At 39.4% G+C, this 20,196-nt stretch overlaps 1 protein-coding gene across 4 annotated transcripts in view; it reads right to left on the bottom strand.

Annotated features, from left to right (window-relative positions):
* The window catches only part of mpp7 (membrane protein, palmitoylated 7), a 203,917-nt gene that overhangs the window by 120,045 nt on the left and 63,676 nt on the right, over positions 1–20,196 (bottom strand). For all 4 annotated transcript variants that reach the window (XM_031903186.1, XM_031903188.1, XM_031903187.1 and 1 more), the window contains 2 exon segments: positions 11,787–11,947; positions 124–242 (listed from right to left, as the gene is read on the bottom strand). In XM_031903186.1, coding sequence (XP_031759046.1) covers positions 124–242; positions 11,787–11,823 — 156 coding nt within the window. In that variant the 5' untranslated portion in view covers positions 11,824–11,947.

Genomic DNA, 20,196 nt, shown 5'->3' with positions numbered 1-20,196 from the left:
CGATGCCCTGCTTTCTGCTATCTCTGCTTTGCAGCCTGGGATTTTATGAGACCTGAGCACATTCAGTAATAATATATAATGATGTGTCTTTTGAATCAAGAATGGCATTTAAACAAGGTTTACCTTCACCAGTGAATGGAGGCTTTTTTCACCAAACATATCCCAAAGGAAGGTCAGGTCTTCCTGGCTGTCCACATGTGGCTGCAGCTGGGCCGGTAGCGTAGCCAAGATCTCATACAGACCTATAAAATGAAAATAAAACAGAAAATGTAATCTCATTAATTTAACCTAACAGTTCTGTGCGATGGCTTGCCTGTCGTGGAGTAAAGGAGAGTCTGAACCTTTTTCATAGGACCATTCGTCAAATTATCAAAGTGGACTTCAAAGGCCAATAAATAAAACAAGAATATTAGCAGTACACAATTCAGCTTGTCAAAAGTCTACATGCTTATGCTATGCTAAGCTCATTCCATATATATTTTTTTCTTTGAAAGAATCTCAAAAAAAGGGACAAAATAAAGCACACATTCCATAACTTAATGGTTTTTCCATTTCCACCGATGCTAGCCAACGAAAGAAATGACTCACCAATAGGAACAGCTTCCAGAAAATGAATGGGGTGGTCCGGAGAAACAGAACTATGGTTCCTTTGAAATGTTTCAACTTAATTTACTGCTCAATTAAGGCTTATATTTTCAAAAGTCCCATAAAAAAAATAAAAAGCCAAAGAAAAATGGCATTACGCAAGAGGTGAGCAATTTTGGAGGGAGTAAGCCATCAATATGAAACATCACTAGATATGTGCAACATTATCATGTGTTTCTCTTCATCTTTAGAATGAAGGGTAATCGTCAGCTACAAGTTATTTGTGGCTTACTTCATTAAACCAGCAAAACAAACAGTAGCAGAGTGTTCAACGGTAGCATGCACCATAAGCTATCCATCATGAGCGCAAGCGATCAAACTGCAGTCCAAGAATACAGCGGCGCTTCCTGCACGAGCCCTCTGCGGGGACATAACCTGGCATAAGTCAATATCAATTCACAGCACATGTTTGATTTCCCGGTGGGATTACTTGGGGTAAAAAGGACAAATTGTCTTTTTTTCCCCCCTCCTCGTGTCTGCTGTCTACGAAAACACTAATAATCTCCGGAGAGCCACGCTGCATTGCTCGCCTATTATTTTTAGCCTGAATAAGTGGTGCTGTTCATCAGAAGGACAGCATTACACCATGTTTAACTGTAAAGGCAAAGTAACATAATAAACTGTAAGATGGACATCTTCATTTTACACATTGACCTCAATATTTTATTAATGAGATGTAATGCCTGAACCTCTGTGACATTAGCCCTGCCATGATAAACGTAACCCTACTCTATACAAATGTTCTCTCCGTACTTGGTGTTTCCAGCAGTTGGCATAGGGCACAAATGTCCTCTCACTAGTATATAAACACGCTCTCTCTCGTTACATTTTGTTTGCGAAGGTCTAAATATTTGGAGATCTGTATCTTTCGCGGTTTCTCAAAATCTTGTTCAGAAACCCAGAATATGATACAGATGGCTCCTTGAAACTACAGAGACGGCTTTTCAAGTCAAATAAATACACGTTTGGAAATAAATCAGCCCTGTATTTTGCCAAGTGGTCCTGTGGTATTATCGCTAATAGGGAGGCCCAAAGAACACAAGTTTGTATTTAAAATAAAGAAAATAAAACATTAGCAGATCCTGGCATTACAGTTATACATTGAAATTAGCCACAGCTAACACTTAAAAGGAGTATTTCGATTGCAGCAATTCTCAGGCAACAGCACTCACCATAACGTGTTGCCCGAGTATTTAATATGTGGTATTTGCAACAACAAAAAAAAAGTCTAAATGGAAGGTTACAAAAAAGGTACAAAATAAGATGAGAATGTAAAATAAGAAATATTGAGAAAGAGTTAGGGAACACTCCCTGAGACTGATCCATATGAAGGGCATAAGCTAATCATCCAGCAGGTAAGATAATGTACCAGACAGTAACAGACTTACGGAACTTACTATATCCAAATACAGGACCTGTAATACAGGGTAATTTCAGGACCTGGGGGTTTCCAGATAAGGAGTCTTTCCGTAATCTGGATCTCAATACATTAAGTCTACTTAAAATGATTTAAACATTAATTTAACCCAATTGGATTGAATTTAAGTACAAAGCACAATTGTATTATTACAGAGAAAATGGAAAGAATTGTTTTGAATTTCAATTATTTGAAAAATGGAGTCTATGGGAGATGGCCTTCCCATAATTCAGTGATATCTAGATAATAGGTTTCCAAATAATGGACCCCATACCTGTATTCCTACGAAATCCTTCTGTTTTGTTCTTTCTGAACAGTTAATCAGAAAATAATAAAATACATTTTATCAACAGAGAAAAAAATGGAAGCCCTTTACATTGTTTTCCTGTTTGTACTACAGAATTGTATTTTGCCCTTATATCTACTGAATGCAGAAGCTGTAGGTCAAGCCATCAGGTTCAGCGAAAGTGTGTGGCCCCTGGTACTACAGCTGCGGATCCCTATACAAGCTGTCAGGTTCATCAGCCAACAGGAATATTTAGATTTATCATTTTCTAAAATATATTTTGTTATATTTTAGCAGAGCTTCTACTTAATAACGACTACAGTTATCAGGACTGCCAGCAGCAGACTGACTAAATCCAATAAAAACATCTGAGAAAAGGAAAGTAAAGAAGTAAAACAAAGGGAAGAGAATGAAAAGGAAAACACATCTGGAGGTTGAAAGGTAAAGATTCTCCACAACGCGGAGGGAATACGAGTGCAGTTTAGTCCACTTTGAACAGACTAAAGTCCCTGGCAAACCAGTCGTTTGCTTCGCCGGCGGAAAGACGCCTACCGCTGGTTGGGCTGAATGCCATAGACTTGAATGGGAAACACCTGTCATCAGTTGTCATTCACTTCTATTGCAGGCAGCCAATGCAGCCGCAGGTGCTTTTCCGCCGGCAGAGCAAACACCTGGCCTGCCATGGGCTCAAAGGCCCAAAGACAACCTACAAATAGAGAGAAAGAATAACTAGCTAAAAACTGATAATACAGGAAAATTACAGTAAAGGCAACAGCACATGGGGCAGTTCAGTGAATTTCGTCATAGGAGAAATTTTCAATTCAGAAATGCCCCTACTTCATTTACTCCTGGTTTGAAGACCATGGAATATTGCAGAGGTGACCAAAATGCCCTAAATTAACCCACGTGCCATTAAGCTAAATATGTTCATAACTACTCACTGTAACATACCCTGCAACTTGTCAATGGTTCCAGACTAAATGAAGAGACAAGGATAATCTCAAATTCTGTACCCATAATATAAGGTTTCAAGGTGAGAACCCCTTTCTCAGGTGCTATAGAGACTCTAGGTTACAGGAATATGTCTGAGCAATGATAAATATTTATTTTACCTGAACCTAAAGATGTCAGCATCACTTTTGGCATATTGAATTCTAGCTGAAACAGACTTATCTTTCCTCAGCATCTGTTTAAAATCAGTCTGACCCTGAAGAACGTTCCTCCAAATAACTGATCCTACTGTCTCCCTAGTTAGCCATTTATGCTCTTTAATCATCCTGCCAATCACCCAGTGCCCCTTCAAAGCCTATGTGCTCCTTAAGGTATTTGTAATATGGTCATAGGAGCAGTGCAAGGAAAGGCTATAAAAGGAGCATACGGCCTCAGGGTGGAAGATCACAAGTAATATGAATTGACTGCAATCAGACAAGAATCATTTCCCACCTACTGTATGTATTATGGAGATATCAGGCTTCTTGGATAGTAAATGTGTCTGTATTACAGTTCTTCCTTGTTTATTTCATCCATACTATATACGGCACTATATATCTTAAAGTGATCATCTTTTTGGATTGTACTGAAATATTTAAAAAAACAGTAATGAAGTGTGGGTTGGGAACTTCCCATCCCCATCCATCCTGATCCATTCTTTCTCTGCCTGGGTCCCAGCTGACCAGAGGCTGGGAAGGAACTTGACTGCTGAGCCTGACCTACTCCCTCCGATGATGCCACATATGTTGTCAAAAGACAGTGGGCAAGGCTATGCCACCAATGAAAAAGAGAGGAGTAGGGAGGCAGATATAGCATACAAATCACAGGTAACATGCACTGGTGGTAAGCTATCCTTGCCATGCAATGTCAGTGCAATGTTGTGTTCAATATCATTATGGTATTGTTTTAATTGTAATTCTTTTTTGTAAATTGTTCACATGATGTGAACCTAAGTGGCTAAACAAAAAGAAACTGTGATTATGCTTAGTATGGATAATATACTACAGGTATAGGATCTATAATACAGAATGCTTGGAACCTGGGGTCTAGATACAAAATCTTTCCATAATTTGGATTTCCATACCTTAAAGGAGAAGGAAAGTTACAATCACTGGGGGTTGCCTAACATGTTCTCCTAAAAGGAGCACCGGCCGGGGGTTTTAGGTAAGCGATTACAATCACTGGGGGGTGACTCCTAACATTTGGGATTGTGATTTAGCCGTTTCTTTTACTGCTAAAAATCATATAAACATTAAATAAACCCAATAAGATTGTTTTGCCACAGCGAGATCCTGGAAATCCCCTTCCATCAATTACAATTTACTTAAACCCAAGATAGACTGGATATTCACAAATGAAAAGCTAACCAGTATTGCCTTAGATAAATACCCACTGTTTCTTAAAATTTGGCAACCGTGGATTGACTATAGGTTTGGAGGAACTCTTTCTACCTCGACACTATCTGCTTAACAATTTGTAGTGAAAAGTTTTAATACACTTATGTTTAACATCATGCTCCTCTGGTACTAACTATCCCCTTTTTTTTCCCCCTTTTTTGATATTGAATAGCGCATTAGCTTTTATTTGCATAAGACAATAATATTTGCTACTGTTACCGGTTAGATTTGATACTATATTTGCAATCTGTAACACCATGACATTACTTCCTAAATGTTAATGTTTGTAAAAAACAAAAAAAGAATGCAATTTTGTGCTCAAAAAGTGAAATATTGTACTGATTGCTATAAAACAATAAAAAAATTAATGACAAAAAAAAAAAGATTGTTTTGCCACCAATAAGGATTAATTATATCTTAGTTGGGATCAAGTACAGGTACTGTTTTATTATTACAGAGAAAAGGGAATCATTTAACCATTAAATAAACCCAATAGGACTGTTCTGCCCCCAATAAGGGGTAATTATATCTTAGTTGGGATCAAGTACAGGTACTGTTTTATTATTACAGAGAAAAGGGAATCATTTAACCATTAAATAAACCCAATAGGGCTGTTCTGCCCCCAATAAGGGGTAATTATATCTTAGTTGGGATCAAGTACAGGTACTGTTTTATTATTACAGAGAAAAGGGAATCATTTAACCATTAAATAAACCCAATAGGGCTGTTCTGCCCCCAATAAGGGGTAATTATATCTTAGTTGGGATCAAGTACAGGTACTGTTTTATTATTACAGAGAAAAGGGAATCATTTAACCATTAAATAAACCCAATAGGGCTGTTCTGCCCCCAATAAGGGGTAATTATATCTTAGTTGGGATCAAGTACAGGTACTGTTTTATTATTACAGAGAAAAGGGAATCATTTAACCATTAAATAAACCCAATAGGACTGTTCTGCCCCCAATAAGGGGTAATTATATCTTAGTTGGGATCAAGTACAGGTACTGTTTTATTATTACAGAGAAAAGGGAATCATTTAACCATTAAATAAACCCAATAGGGCTGTTCTGCCCCCAATAAGGGGTAATTATATCTTAGTTGGGATCAAGTACAGGTACTGTTTTATTATTACAGAGAAAAAGGAAATCATTTTTAAAAATGAGAATTGTTTGCAGGTGGAAACAGGTTTCCAGGTGATCCCATACCTGTACCAATAAATTGCTTAGCAAGATATAAATAAAATAGAAATAAAAGGGAAAAACACATTTTTTGGTCATCCTAGAAGATACAGATGCTAAAATAATTAGCTAAATTAGAAGCATATTTTGGCAGAGGCCGTGTAAATGTTAAAAATATGTTTTAATGGTTTCTCCTTTACATTTATAACATTCAGAATTCTTTAAACGTTAACTTTAAATCCCAACACTTTATGTCAGTGGAAAGAATCCCCTCTCCTCTTAAACCATATATGTTCTTTGGCCAATTCCACGCTCAGTCTGGCGCACCGTGAGACTTGAAAAATGCTGTTTTCTTTAACTCTAACTTTGTTTTTTCTGAGGGGTGAGTAATGAAAGATTACGGCCCTGCTGCTAATTTGTACCTTCCCGAAGGAGAGCCCGTGATCCCCCAGAAAAGCGAATAATCGATAAAATAAATACATAATTTTAACAACAAGAATTTCGCAAATGAAGGAATGGGAAGGAAGGCGAAGCGGGTTATTCTCACGCTCTCCTCTACTTATCTTGGCAAAGGGAAGTTACTGAAAGGTCAATTATTGCATTGACTAGCAGCAGTCATGGCAATTTATGAGCATGGTCACATTTTTTATATTATAATATATTGTAGCAGCTATCAAAAAAATATTCTCTGTATTAATAAAATATTAGGTCATTAATTTGGTCCAAGATCTAAGGGTCCATTGTGTGGCAGAAAATTATTTGCAACGCTCAGGTGTTATTAATCATACTAGAAAAACTGCTCTTATGATGGCTTCCATAAAGAGATTTATACCAGACATATTAAACTATGAAAATTCACTAAATTACAGCAATAAAATGTACTGGACCCGATACCTCCTGCGATAACCTTCTAATTGCTGCTGCCTTGGATACCACTAGTTACTAAGGGAAAAAAGGCCTTTCCTTACCACTGGGTCATCTTCTGTCTTAGGCTCCATCCACTTTGTTCTTGCTCTACTTGTGTTCCTGGTCATTACCATTACACCATGTATTAGAATTTAAATCCTAATATTTCACCTATAAAAAGGCTTCAGTCAAGTTAAACCCCAACTCTTAAACAATTACACATCTTCAGGAACCAGTTTTTACAATCCGGTGATGACTTTAATTCGATTCTATTTTGTTTTTCAATACAAGTAAGGACCCACTTAACCAGTCTTGCCCGAGGCCTTGCCAGAAGAGTAGAGGCTGTAGCAGCAAAGAGAACACCAACTTCATAAAATAACCTTGCTGAGATATCAGAAAGGCAGGTGTTTGGATATTTTTAGATACTTTTTGCCATACAGTGTATTCACTGTCGTATTTATTGGTAAGAAATAAGTATCCAACTAAAACTCTAGAATGGACAATGCAAGAACCAGCAATAATTATATATGTATGAAATCCAACCCCCAGTTTTCCAGTCAGACCCTTACAGTGAGTAAAAATACAGGTATAGGACCAGTTATCCAGAATGCTCGGGACCAAGGGTATTCCAGATAAGGGGTCTTTCTGTAATTTGGATCTCCATACCTTAGGGGGCTGATTTACTAAGACACGATTTCGAATCCAAATTGGAAAAATTCCGATTGGAAACGAACATTTTGCGACTTTTTCGTATTTTTTGCGATTTTTTCGGCGTCTTTACGAGTTTTTCGTAGCCATTACGAAAGTTGCACAAAGTCGCGATTTTTTCGTAGCGTTAACACTTGCGCGCAAAGTCGCGCCTTTTTCGTAGCGTTAAAACTTAAAAGGCGCGACGTTTCGCGCAAGTTTTAACGCTACGAAAAAATCGCAACTTTGCACAACTTTCGTAATGGCTACGAAAAACTCGCGTTTTTACGCAAAAATCGTAAAGACGCCGAAAAATCGCAAAAAATACGAAAAAAATCGCAAAATTACCGATCATTAAGATCAAAACGCAATCGGACGCATTCGGCCCGTTCGTGGGTTAGTAAATGTGCCCCTAAGTCTACTAAAAAATCAATAAAACATTAAACCCAATAGGATTGTTTTGCACCCAATAAGCATTAATTGTATCGTAATTGGGATCAAGTACAAGGTACTGTTTTATTATTACAAAGGAAAAAGGAAATCAGTTTTAAAATTCTGAATTATTTGATTAAAATGGAGTCTATGGGAGGTGGGCTTTCCATAATTCGGAGCTTTCTGGATAACGGATTTCCGGATAAGGGATCCCATACCTGTAATTTACATTTGCTATCAAACCAACATTTTAATCTTTATGTGTGGCAGTGTTTCTCCACAAAAAAATAAAAACGGTGGGCAGGGAAAAATAAATATTGATGTGCCTCCCCCACCTCGTGTTCATTGCAGCAGTCGATAGGACAGTTCATTTCCACAGATAAAACGAGCAGCCCTACTGACTCTGAAACAACAAATCTAAGGCGTTGCCTAGGATTGGGGATGGAGAGAAAAAAAATGCTGGGCAGTAAGCCCAGCAAAAAAAAACTTGGGCAGAACATTTTATGGGAGTCTGTAAAAAGTGATAAGACTTAATCCAAATAAAACTGCCCCAACACAGAAAGATTCTCTAGCACGGCCAGGTGTCCGTAGGAGCAGATCTATTACAGTGCTTGCAAGATGCTAAATCCAATCATATAACAGAAAAACATACACTAGTTCTATAGAAGTAATATTCAATGTCCCCTTTAAACAAGACAGTAAACTAAAAAAGGGTAAATTATGGAGTCCTTCCATTTACCAATACATTAATACATAAGATAGCACCACACTGCTTGCCTTAGCTGAAGAATTATATAACTTCAGGCAAAACCTTCATATTTTATTATTCTGTAAAAATAAACGTGATATGTATCTACAAATATAGGTTTTGAACTACTATTTTTGTGATATCACTGACCCAGAACACAGTTTGGTTCTCAGCTGCGCTGAGTGCCTTGTGTTGCTCCAAAGTAAACAAATTGATACACAAAGTAGATTTATTCATATTATAAAGGAAAGACATTGAAGACTGAGCAAAAGCAACCATCATTAAGAAACAAATGACTGTCAAACTCACAGAGTGGGAATTGCACTAACTCTCTCTTGTTTTCAAAACATAAAAAAAAACCCACAGCACCAGCCAACGTTATAGCCCATTCCAAATAATGTGTCGATATTCTATTCAATGCAGCGTTTCCCTTTGAGGAAAATAAAGCTAAAATTCATTTAAAAAAAACTCTAAAAATGTTGCTGAAAAGGTTCCCGGAGCACACCATTCATTCACACATGCTGCAGCATCCAGATGCTCAACATTCTTGACATTGGAATGGAAAAATTTACTGTTAGTCTAGAGAAATCCAATATCGCCCATTCTTGTCATATCCCTCATAGCTTCATTATTAGGCCTGGTCTGTGGAAGCTATAAAACCATCGCTAAATGATTAAAAATATGGAGCCGGTGTTACATCACTTTTACATACTTGAAACCACGCACGGTCTGTAAACATCGGGCAAATGGCGAGCTTATAAAATACAACTATGTGTATTTTCATTAAATATTTGTCTGTATTTGTGTAAGATATATCAAAGTCAGCTCGAAGCAAAAAAAATCCTTTTACTGCAACCGAGGGGTATTAAACACTAAAGAACATAGATCCCGAGCCCAGAACAACACTGTAAAGTTTAATAGTATTCATAAAAGGACACAGCAATGCTTACATTTTCCACTTTGTCAAAAAGTAAAGTCAGTGTTACTTAATTCTATTTTCTGAATCTCAGGCAGGATTCACAAGCCGGCCCAAGGAACTTGGCAGGGTTCCGCTGCGTGCCAGAAGGATCACTGTGCTCGGGGGCTTAGTGTGCTGGGACAGCGGCTACAGAATTCAGCCGCCGCCACAATGTGGAATAGTAAAAAGGACAAAGATACCTGTTAAATACCAAATGTACAGGGAAATAAACTTGGGTTTCCTTCCCCACATTTTTAAGCTCCTTCACAAACGACCAAAAGAAACTTGACCAGGATCCACATTTGCAAACTCGTTAACTAAGGCCCGTGTCTTTATTTTCTTCTGTCTATCAGTGGATTTAAAGGGTAAATGATGAGGACAGAAGTGTAATTTTAAAGTTTAAAGTATGTAGACTCATAGAACTAATATAAAAAAAATTTTCTTGCATTAAAAGCAGCTGAACAGCAGCTCTTTTACCAAATTCCTTGTCTAGCATGAAGCTCCACCCCTTCTGCTTTTTTGAGCACTGCTCTCTCCGACTATGATGACCTCAAGGAGGTACCTTCTGTGCATGCCTGATTGATTTTAATTGGATTTTAATTGGAACAGAGGCAGCGAGCTTGCCCAGTAGGCACCTCTTTGAGGTCTTCATAGTAGGAGAGAGGAGGAAGAAAAGGGGGTGGAGCTGCACACTAGACAAGGAAGTCAGTAAAAGAACTGCTGTTTAGCTGCTTGTAACAGCAAAACAAAATAAATCTGCATGCAGGGAGAAAAGTATGGTATTCTGAGGGCTGTTTAGAGTAGTTTGAGGGATTTTAAAATAAAAGGTTTAAAGCATGTCCATATAATAATAATGCTAAATAGCTATCATAAAAGAGAAGTTGCCTCGCGAGGCATTTCCGGCGAATTTTTTTGCCGAAATCGCGCTGCTTTGTGTGCCATCCCACCGGCGACTTACATTGTCGCCGGTGGGATGGCAACTGATCGCAACTCGGGGAGATTAGTCGCCCGCGAACAGGGAGATTTGTTGCGGGCGACTAATCTCCCCGTGTGCCAGAGCCCTTACTGTCACTACAACTGCAGTTGCAGCCATAAAATGTACCATAAAATGTTAAAGCACACAGTATGTGATGGCTATATACAAGCACAAGGCACAGAACAGAAAACATAACATAACTTGAGCAGATATAAATCAGGGGCAACATGATGGAACCTTCTATTCGGTACATTCTTGCTACGATCTGTTCCCCGGCCAAACGCCGTTAAACCCTCTATGAACCATGCATGCTTTAGAGCTATTTTCTGTGGGGTTTTAAAAGGATTTTGGGTGCAAATTATTGGGAGCTGTAGACAGGGACAGTTCTGCCACTGCAATGAGATGGCCAAAATAGGGTGACCTACAAAAAAATGTAGGTGAGTTGGTGTAACACAGTTAACTTAAATGTGTGAATATTTGGCAAATATCTCTGTTCGGCAAGAGGTTAAACTCCTGACAGGAAAAACCATTTGGACTGTACCAATATACTGACCAGGAATGCAACACATAAGCATGTACATAAGTAAACATATATGTTTTACTGTTTATTAGGCTCTAATTAAATTAGAAGAGCTTTCACTGTACCTGTAAGTGGCAGTGTTCTCCCTACTGTGTTACAGGCCCCTAGAGAAGTGCACATTAATATCATGTTATAAAGTTACGGTATCTCTGCCTGATGTGTTCAAGTTCTCTTGCTTGCTGCTGTGACTATCCCTATGCTGGTGGTCATGTGGGTCTGTGTGACAAATATGCAAGTTACATTGGCTGCAGTAACACCTGGCTACTCCCAAATATAGTCCAACCCACAGCACAAATCAGGACAGTTTTACTTAAATAAGGACATCTGGGAAGTATGAAGAGCAATTCTGGAATGCAGGAAAATAATTCTCAGAGTTCACTGGTTCATCAGGTCACTCTTTAAATAAAAAATAATTTCCCCGCTGCTACTCCACATGATACACCTCACAATGTCAGGCTGCGGGGAGAGGCTTTATGGCCTATTAGCGCACATTTTTGTGCTAAACAAACAGAATTCATTATGTGTGAGGGATTTACAGTTGTGAACGGTAGAAAGAATGGGTCGGTAGAATAACATCTCCCTTACCTGTGTCACTTCCAGCTCCAGTCGATAGCGCTGGCATGGTTGCAGAATCTCACACGGAGCGTTACAGGTCGAAGATGCAGCCAAGAGGCAGCAATCGCTATCAGTCAGAGCTACTCGGGCCAAGCCGCCAGCCAAGATTTATGGAACCTGCTGGTTTCCCCCTAGAAAGAACACAAGCATAATTTGTACCATAAAACCTTCCTTGGAACTGTAAATTACTGCATTTTAGAATTTTTTTTAAAACATTCTATATATATTTATATCGTGACTCTAAGTCCTATAGAAATACATCACTACCAAAGTACAGGAGCCAATTATCATCCTGAAGTAAGTGTGCCGTGAAAAGCATCTGATTTTGGTTCAAGTACTTAAATCAAATGAGAAATAATTATGTGTGATTAGAGTGGGCCGACAAGGCTAATAATAGGAAAAGAAATGTAATGGCTGAAGTGAGATGCCTTGTCTGCTGATCAATGGTTCCAGCCTCTCGCTCGGCCGTCAGCAGGCAGCCAGATTTATCTCTCTGGTACCAGGACATCAGAGATGACAAAATATATTGTCCTGCTAAACCAGCTGTGGTGTTCCTAACCCATGAATCATATCAGTTTAATAGCACAATTGTTTAGTCAACGCACTCTGTAAAGGCATATTTTAAATGGACAAGTAAAATCACATGGTGTTGCAACCTCGAGGTTAAGAAAACAGCACCTGAGGTGCGCACCCCATTAACACTCTGCAATGTAAACACAGGGGGTTGTAATGCGCGCTGCTCAGCCACCCGAGTGAGGAGAAAACGGCCCACTCCTACAGTTTCAAGAGGACCGCTAATTCAGCTTAGACTCTGCGCCTCGCAGCTCATTTTAGGTCAAGCAGGTTTCTTACAATACAATATCAGGGCTCGATACATAAATACAAGGTCTTTCAAAACTGTACCCCCAAACAATTAAGGTCTCTAAAGCTATACCACATAAACCAAGCATCATGTAAATAAACCATTTTCAAGTCCAGTTGCTTTAGATTTATTTATACTAGATATACCATAACCTGGATGAATGAAAACCTTCATAGACAAACCATTTACATAAAATGATACTTTTTCAGTAGTATGTGTCATTGTCTATGAAGATTCTCATTCATCCAGGTCATGATATACAGTATCTAGTAGAATTAAGTCTAAAACAACTGGACTTTTCTGAGTTTTTCTTGAAAACGTTTCACCACTCATCCGAGTGGCTTCTTCAGTTCAAATGACTGGTAGGGAATTCCCCGGTATTTAAACTCTTGATGGTAGTAGAGTCACAGACATCCAATCACAATGGTTCCATTGAACTTGTTCAGTTAGGCATCAATGAAACGTTTTCAAGAAAAACTCAGAAAAGTCCAGTTGTTTTAGACTTAATTCTACTAGATACTGTATGTGTCATTGGTTTTAAGATGTTGTACTGTGTTAGCCATTGAAAAAATGTAGAAAACTTAAGGTTAGGTGATACCTTTTTATAATATTAAGTAAATATTATAAGCTTTCAGAGCACCCAGGCCACTGATGAAGGGACCTGGGTGCTCCGAAAGCTTGCAATTTTTACTTCCTCAGTTAGCTAATAAAAGATATCACCTAACCTTACATTTTCTGTATGTGCCATGGGATAATCCTAAAAAGAAAATTGCCATTTTAAGTACTAAGGGCCACCTCTGGGATCATACAATTCACAGTGCACACAAACAATCGAAGTGCACACATACATGTTGGGTCACAGCAGCTAATTAATGGGCAAAGATCTGTGTTTTACTCCCACACTTCTTCCTGTCAGGTGATCTCTGAGGGCGCACACAGACCATTACAAAATGGTGGCTTCAGGGCTGTGACACACGGGGAGATTAGTCACCATGTGACAAATCTCCCTTGTCGCGGGCGACTAATCTCCCCAAAATGCCATCCCACTGGCTAGAAAGTAAATCGCCGGTGGGATGGCATACGTGGTGCCGCGATTTGCCCAAGTCATGGAAGTTGCCTTGAGAGGAAACTTTGGCGGCTTCGGCAAATCGAGACAAGTGTTTCACAGCCCCAAGGGAAAAGATGTACAAGGGCAATATGTATATTGTCTTTGTATTTATATATATATATTTTGGTAAGATTCCTTAATAGGCGACTTAATATGATATAAACGATCTGATGATTAAGTACTCATTCTGGGGGTATAGTTTTCCTTTAAGTATTGTTCCAATTATGCACATCAAAGCTAGCCATTTTCTAGGCACATGAAACTCCTGCCATGCACACTGTAATATAAGGACTCTTTTACACAAAACTTTGATCCAGTTTGGTCAAATGAAGTCATTTGTTCCAACTAATGTGATACCTCATCTTTTAGGGGACCTTAAATAGTCTGATCCAACTGTAAGAGTTTAAATGAATTCTCAGCATGCTATACCGCTTGGTGCTTTTAGCCTAACATGACTGCGTCACTTCTAAATACCATAATTACATAATGTGACAAGTTGAGTCCATTTTGCAGAAGGATCAAATACAGACAACTGGATAACTATTTAAAGGTCTTTAAGGGTTGGTTTGTTTTCTGAGGAACAGGGATAAAGTCAACAGTCTCCTCCGTCATCCAGTAAAATTATCCCAGAAACCACAAAAGACCCAATAATAATAGAACGTTGCCTGCATTTACGCTTACAGTCTTATAACACAACTCCTTCTTTGTATATACAAGTTACAATAAATATTCTATCTCACTCACACAGGACAATCAATGTGCACAAATACCCATGGACCAAACATAAATGTTGTGTAATATATAATTCATGCAAAGACCCAACACTCATCATTCTCACATGGTTTGGGAAAGTGAGTACAAGAAGTTCTTTGTGCACAGCCTACAAAGGAAGCAGCCACTGGTTACAATAATTTTGACCAAGGTTGAAGCATAACGGAGTATGACCAAGGCTAAAGCACCACAGAGTATGACCAAGGCTAAAGCACCACGGAGCATGACCAAGGCTAAAGCACCACGGAGCATGACCAAGGCTAAAGCACCACGGAGCATGAACAAGGCTAAAGCACCACGGAGCATGACCAAGGCTAAAGCACCACGGAGCATGACAAAGGCTGAAGCACTACGGCTTATGACTAAGGTTAAAGCGCCACAGAGTGTGACCACGGCTGAAGCATTATGCCTTATGACTAAGGTTAAAGCCCCACAGAGTATGACCAAGGCTGAAGCACCATGGAGCATGACCAAGGTTGAAGTACCATGGACTTGTACGATAATGTTATAACCAAGAGTCACTGTAATTGTCTCGGGGAACCTCAACCTTGGCTCTGCTGTGTTAACTTATGCAAGGCAAAAAGAGTGAGAAATTAAAACAAGAACCCGAATGTGCTAGCACAGACTGGGCCTGTGTTTTGAGGCTATCTTAGGTTATATTTCCTCCAAGGCATTGATTAACAGCTTTCACCTCAGGGGCGTGCCGCCAGACCATGATTTGGCGATAATAAGCCTTATTCCCTTGTACTCTAAATAAGTGCATTCATGTGTGTTTGCCAGTCCACTGGCTGCAGATATTTGGAGAACGTATCTGGGGAGCCATTTCAGTTTCTGCATGGTAGGGTTACAATACAGGATTTTATAGGAGGGTAAAGGCCTCTTGGACCACAGAAAGCCCTCGAGTGTTGAAACCCAAGAAAGTAAAAACCAATCCAATATAAAAGTGGTTAACATGACAGCTTGACAAATACTTTCTATGAAATAGATTTTTTTTCCCAAACATGTAAAGGTATTTTTCTTCCTAAATGATGTATTTGCATTTTTTTGTAAAAGGATTCTGCTGGTAAATCAGTAAGGACTGGCTGTGTTATTTCAATCCTAATATGTTTTTACAGCATCTACACGTTTCAAGGCTCTCCACAAAAGGTACTAAAGACTAAACTATTGTACTGCTGACCGATAATCAGATATAATGAACTTTAACATGTAGAAGTCGTTATGAGGCACCGAATGACCCCAAAACCTACAGGAGCTTGCCTTTGTTACTGGATCAGATATACATGGCTCTCCCAAACAAAGTTACAGAGTGAGGTTATGCAAAGCTGAAAATGAAATCCACTCCTTTTACCAGCATATAGTTGTGCTCACTGGCGCTCAGTCCTTCCTGCCTTTTGTTCCAAATCTACTGCACAAGGGAACCCTAGCGCAAGCACCACCTCCTAACAAGGAAGTAGCACCAGGGTTCCCTTCACTCCCCAGCAATAGCCACAGCACACTTACACCTAAAGTATTTGGCTCAGGCGTCAACTGAACTGCGAACATGCCAGGCAGAAGGATCCATGATGCAATGGTGTGCACTGTTGCACAGTGCACAAAACTGCATCAAGCGCATCACCCCCTTGTGTCTGCAATGATGCTGAAATTATGGAAACAAAACTGCTGCTCTGTGAAAAACAAATGGTGATTGTGCTTGAAATTTTGCTCAGTGTACTTGTGAATGTAAATAAGCCCTGTAATGTCATAAAGCCACAAGTAGCATATCGAATGTTCTTCTGGAGTACCCAAACTATGGGTCTGAGGGGGCTCAACTTACATAGTAAGTTAGGTTCAAAAAAGACATACATCCATCAAGTTTAACCTTAAGCTAGATACTTTGAACTTGGAAAGTGGGTCCCTGACCAAAGGCTGCCCCTATTAAAAGGGCTTGAATGCATGAAGTCCAACAACTCCTGCTCTAATCTCATGGTCCCTCTACATGTCCTGAGCCAAAATTCCCAAGACCTTTCATAAGAGCATTCGAGCCTTATGCTTTGCAGCATACTGGAAGGTTCAGTTCTAAACACTTGACTTCTTATCCCTGCTATAAATAAATCTTCTAGGTTGAGATAAAATAAAAAGTTAGCAGTCACAAATCCTCCCCAACTGTGGTGATGCTGGCAAAAGTTTGGCAGAGCCTAAAAAGCAGGTTCTTTATTTGTCTAACTTACAGCAAAGTACAACGGCTCCAACGAATTCGGGAACTGAAAGTGTTACATTTAACATCAGTCGGCAGAAATATCAGCTTGCAAATTATAAGCCCCATTTACAAATTGTTTTTAATGTGCAATACCGCAACATATGCAGGTTCTACAAAACCACGTTCTTGGGTGGTGTTGGCTAAAATAACATAACGATTTCAGCTATGTTTTGGCTTCAAGCAAGGGAAATCCAAGGATCTCTTAGGAACTGAGGTATTAAATCACAAAGGGAAATGGCGAGATTAGGTAGGCCAAATGCAGTTCTCATCCGTCATCAGAAAAGAGGTTTCAAGACAAGACTTTGGTAATGATAGATAATAAACAGGCGTTTGTAAAAGGCTGCCAATGAGTGAATACCACAGAGTACCTAGGAGCTTTGAGAAACGCTGCCTGAAAACGATAGCCCTATGCTAAAGCCCTAAGCTTCTTCTCAGCGGCCATTTGTTGAATCAGAAATGAGAGGTCTGTATTTTGGACATCCTGAACTAAGCCAAACAATCTGTCTTTGCTGATGTCACTGCTGTGAACATGGCTATGGCCGAACCATGCAGGCATACCATTTTCATAAAGATTTCTAGAAAATAAAATCACAGTACAATTACTACTGGTCAGTTTTCTGTTATGTTCCGTCAACATGGGCAGTAGCGAGTTTCGGCACTGATGGATAAAACTGCTAGAGGCAGTCAATGCTGGGTTACTTAATATCCAGATCCTAAAACGGGCAAGCAAACTTTCCCAGTCAATGTCCCCCAAAGGACTAGTGAGAGTCACTCGGGCCACTTGGAGTGTTTGGAGTGTCTCTCTCATAACAATATGAGCTTGTAACATCCATATTTTCAGTAAGTTATTTAATATTTACAAACCTTCAGTCTTACCCATACAGTAAAAAAACCATCTGGGACTACAAGGATTGGCTTGTATCATAAGTACCCAAGGGCCTTGGAGTAGGAAGATCTACCTGTTTTCCAGGACCACTTGTTTGACACCTACACACTTTCTTTCCTGGCACTACAGCCTTTGCAGGGCTTTGGCCATGTACATTACCTGAGCCCAACAGTTGTTTTTGTGACAACAGCAGCAGTCTCTAGTTCCACATTCCAAGATTTTTTTTAGATCCAACTCTATATTAACCTCTTTCTGAAACATCACATTGATTTTCTTCTAGATGCGGAGGACCTTATTTGGAATGAGGCCACCCTCTCAATGTGCCAGAGTCACCTAATATACTCCCTGGAAAATACTGGACAGTGGTAGATCATCTCTGCATTCTTCAGCCTTTTTTTTGTGGACAGTGACGAAAATATTTTACAGGATTTTATACTCCTAAAGGCACATACACGCAACAATCAGGTGTTTGCCTTTTTTGGCATAGAATTCCTGTGCATTGTGAAAAGTCTTCTATTTTTTCATGGCAGCTTAACAGCAACTTTTAAGTGGCACTCTACTCAATACCTACTCAACGCTCTTATAAAGCATGTACACGTGCACTTACTTATACATTAGCCTTCTTACATTCCTAGTGCTTTCTAGTGGGTCATAAACAATATTTTCTTGCTCCCATGTGAGTACTTTCTGGGATGAATCAATATTTTATCTTAAATATTTCACATATATTAAATCTAAGTCTGTCTAAACTAGAACAGTTGCTATTTTAGCTAAAGCTTCCCTTAAAGGAAAAGTATACCCCAGAACAGGAGTCCCCAACCTTTCTTACACGTGAACCAAAGTCAAATGTAAAAAGACTTGGAGAGCAACACAAGCACCATAAAAGTTCAAGGAGGTGCCAAATAAGGGCTAAGATTGGCTATTAGGCAGCCTCTATGCACCCTATCAGCTTACAGGGGCTTTATTTGGTAGGAAATCTTGTTTTTATTCAACCTAAACTTGCCCCCAAGTCAGGAATTCAAAATTAACTACCTGGTTTGGGGGCACTGGGAGCAACATCCAAGGGGTTGATGACCAACATGTTGCCCCCGGGCCACTGGTTGGGGATCACTGCCCCAGAACAATGCAGGCCACATAAATCATCTAACCTGTAAAACCAAGCTTCATCTTCATCAATAAACCATTTTCATAAAAATACACTTTTTTAGTAGTATATACCATTGGGAATCCCAAATAGAAAACTGCCATTTTAAGTATTATGGGCCCCCTGGGATCATATAATTCACAGTCAAACCAAGGGCACACAACTTTTGCTTCCACACTACTTCTGGATAGAGCTGCATTATTTCCTGTCAGGTGATCTCTGAGGGAGCACACAGACCAAAATGGTGGCTCAAGGGAAAAGATGTAAAAGGGCAATATTTACTGATATATATAGAAAAAGGTACTGCACTTACTGGAACATTGTAAACAAGAAAAAAGGTTTTATTAAGAAAAACCACAGTGGTTTGTCCCTGAAGAAGAGCACTGTTTGTGCTCTCAATGTTGGCTCTTACTTAATAAAACTCCCAGTGAGTGTGGTACCCTTTTTCTATACCAGGGATCCCCAACCAGTGACTCGGGGACAACATGTTGCTCCCCAACCCCTTGGATGTTGCTCTCAGTGCCCCCAAACCAGGGAGTTATTTTTGAATTCCTGACTTGGGGGCAAGTTTTGGTTGAATAAAAACAAGATTTCCTACCAAATAAAGCCCCCTGTAAGTTGATAGTGTGCATAGAGGCTGCCTAATAGCCAATCTTAGCCCTTATTTGGCTCCTCCATGAACTGTTATGGTGCTTGTGTTGCTCTCCAAGTATTTTTACATTTGACTGTGGGTCATGAGTAAGAAAGGTTGGGGATCCCTGTTCTATACATTTATTTTTTTACATGCACCCAGGCAGGTAAGATTCTTTAATAGGACACTTAATGTGATATAAACTCTATGTCGGTTAAGTATCCATTCTGGGGGTATAATTTTCCTTTAACAGCAAGAAATGCCTGTATAATGGAGTTTAGCCACACAAAATACATTTTTCACATGGGTCTTGACACCCCAACTAACTGGTAGTATGGCTTCCTAGTCATCGAGCTGGATGACCCAGCAATGCCCTGTAGGAGAACATGTCTGTGACACTGTAGCAGAGGGGGAACCTTAGGGGAGCACTGAGCATTTAAAAACTCAGTCGGAGGAATTCGGGAAACTCACAGAACACAGTGTTTGGCCATACAACAAGGAAATAACCGTGCTGAGTTTGACTAAGCTGATGAGTCATTCGTCTTGCGATTCCCAAAATATTTTTATTTAAATAAATAAATAAAAAATCACTATAATGCTATAACAGTGACATTGCAGTTACTCAGCTTGGAAGGGAATGCACATTGCAACATTGGAGACAAGTGATAAGCGCTGGATTCTGTACATTGTCTGCGTAAGACAAGCATGAAAGCACGTCGAGTGGTCCCTCCAGGAAACCGGA

This window comes from Xenopus tropicalis, chromosome 6 (genome assembly GCF_000004195.4).
Source record: "Xenopus tropicalis strain Nigerian chromosome 6, UCB_Xtro_10.0, whole genome shotgun sequence".
Lineage (NCBI taxonomy): Eukaryota > Metazoa > Chordata > Amphibia > Anura > Pipidae > Xenopus > Xenopus tropicalis.
Note: the sequence above shows the minus strand (reverse complement) of the source record. Positions and strands in the feature narration are given on the sequence as shown.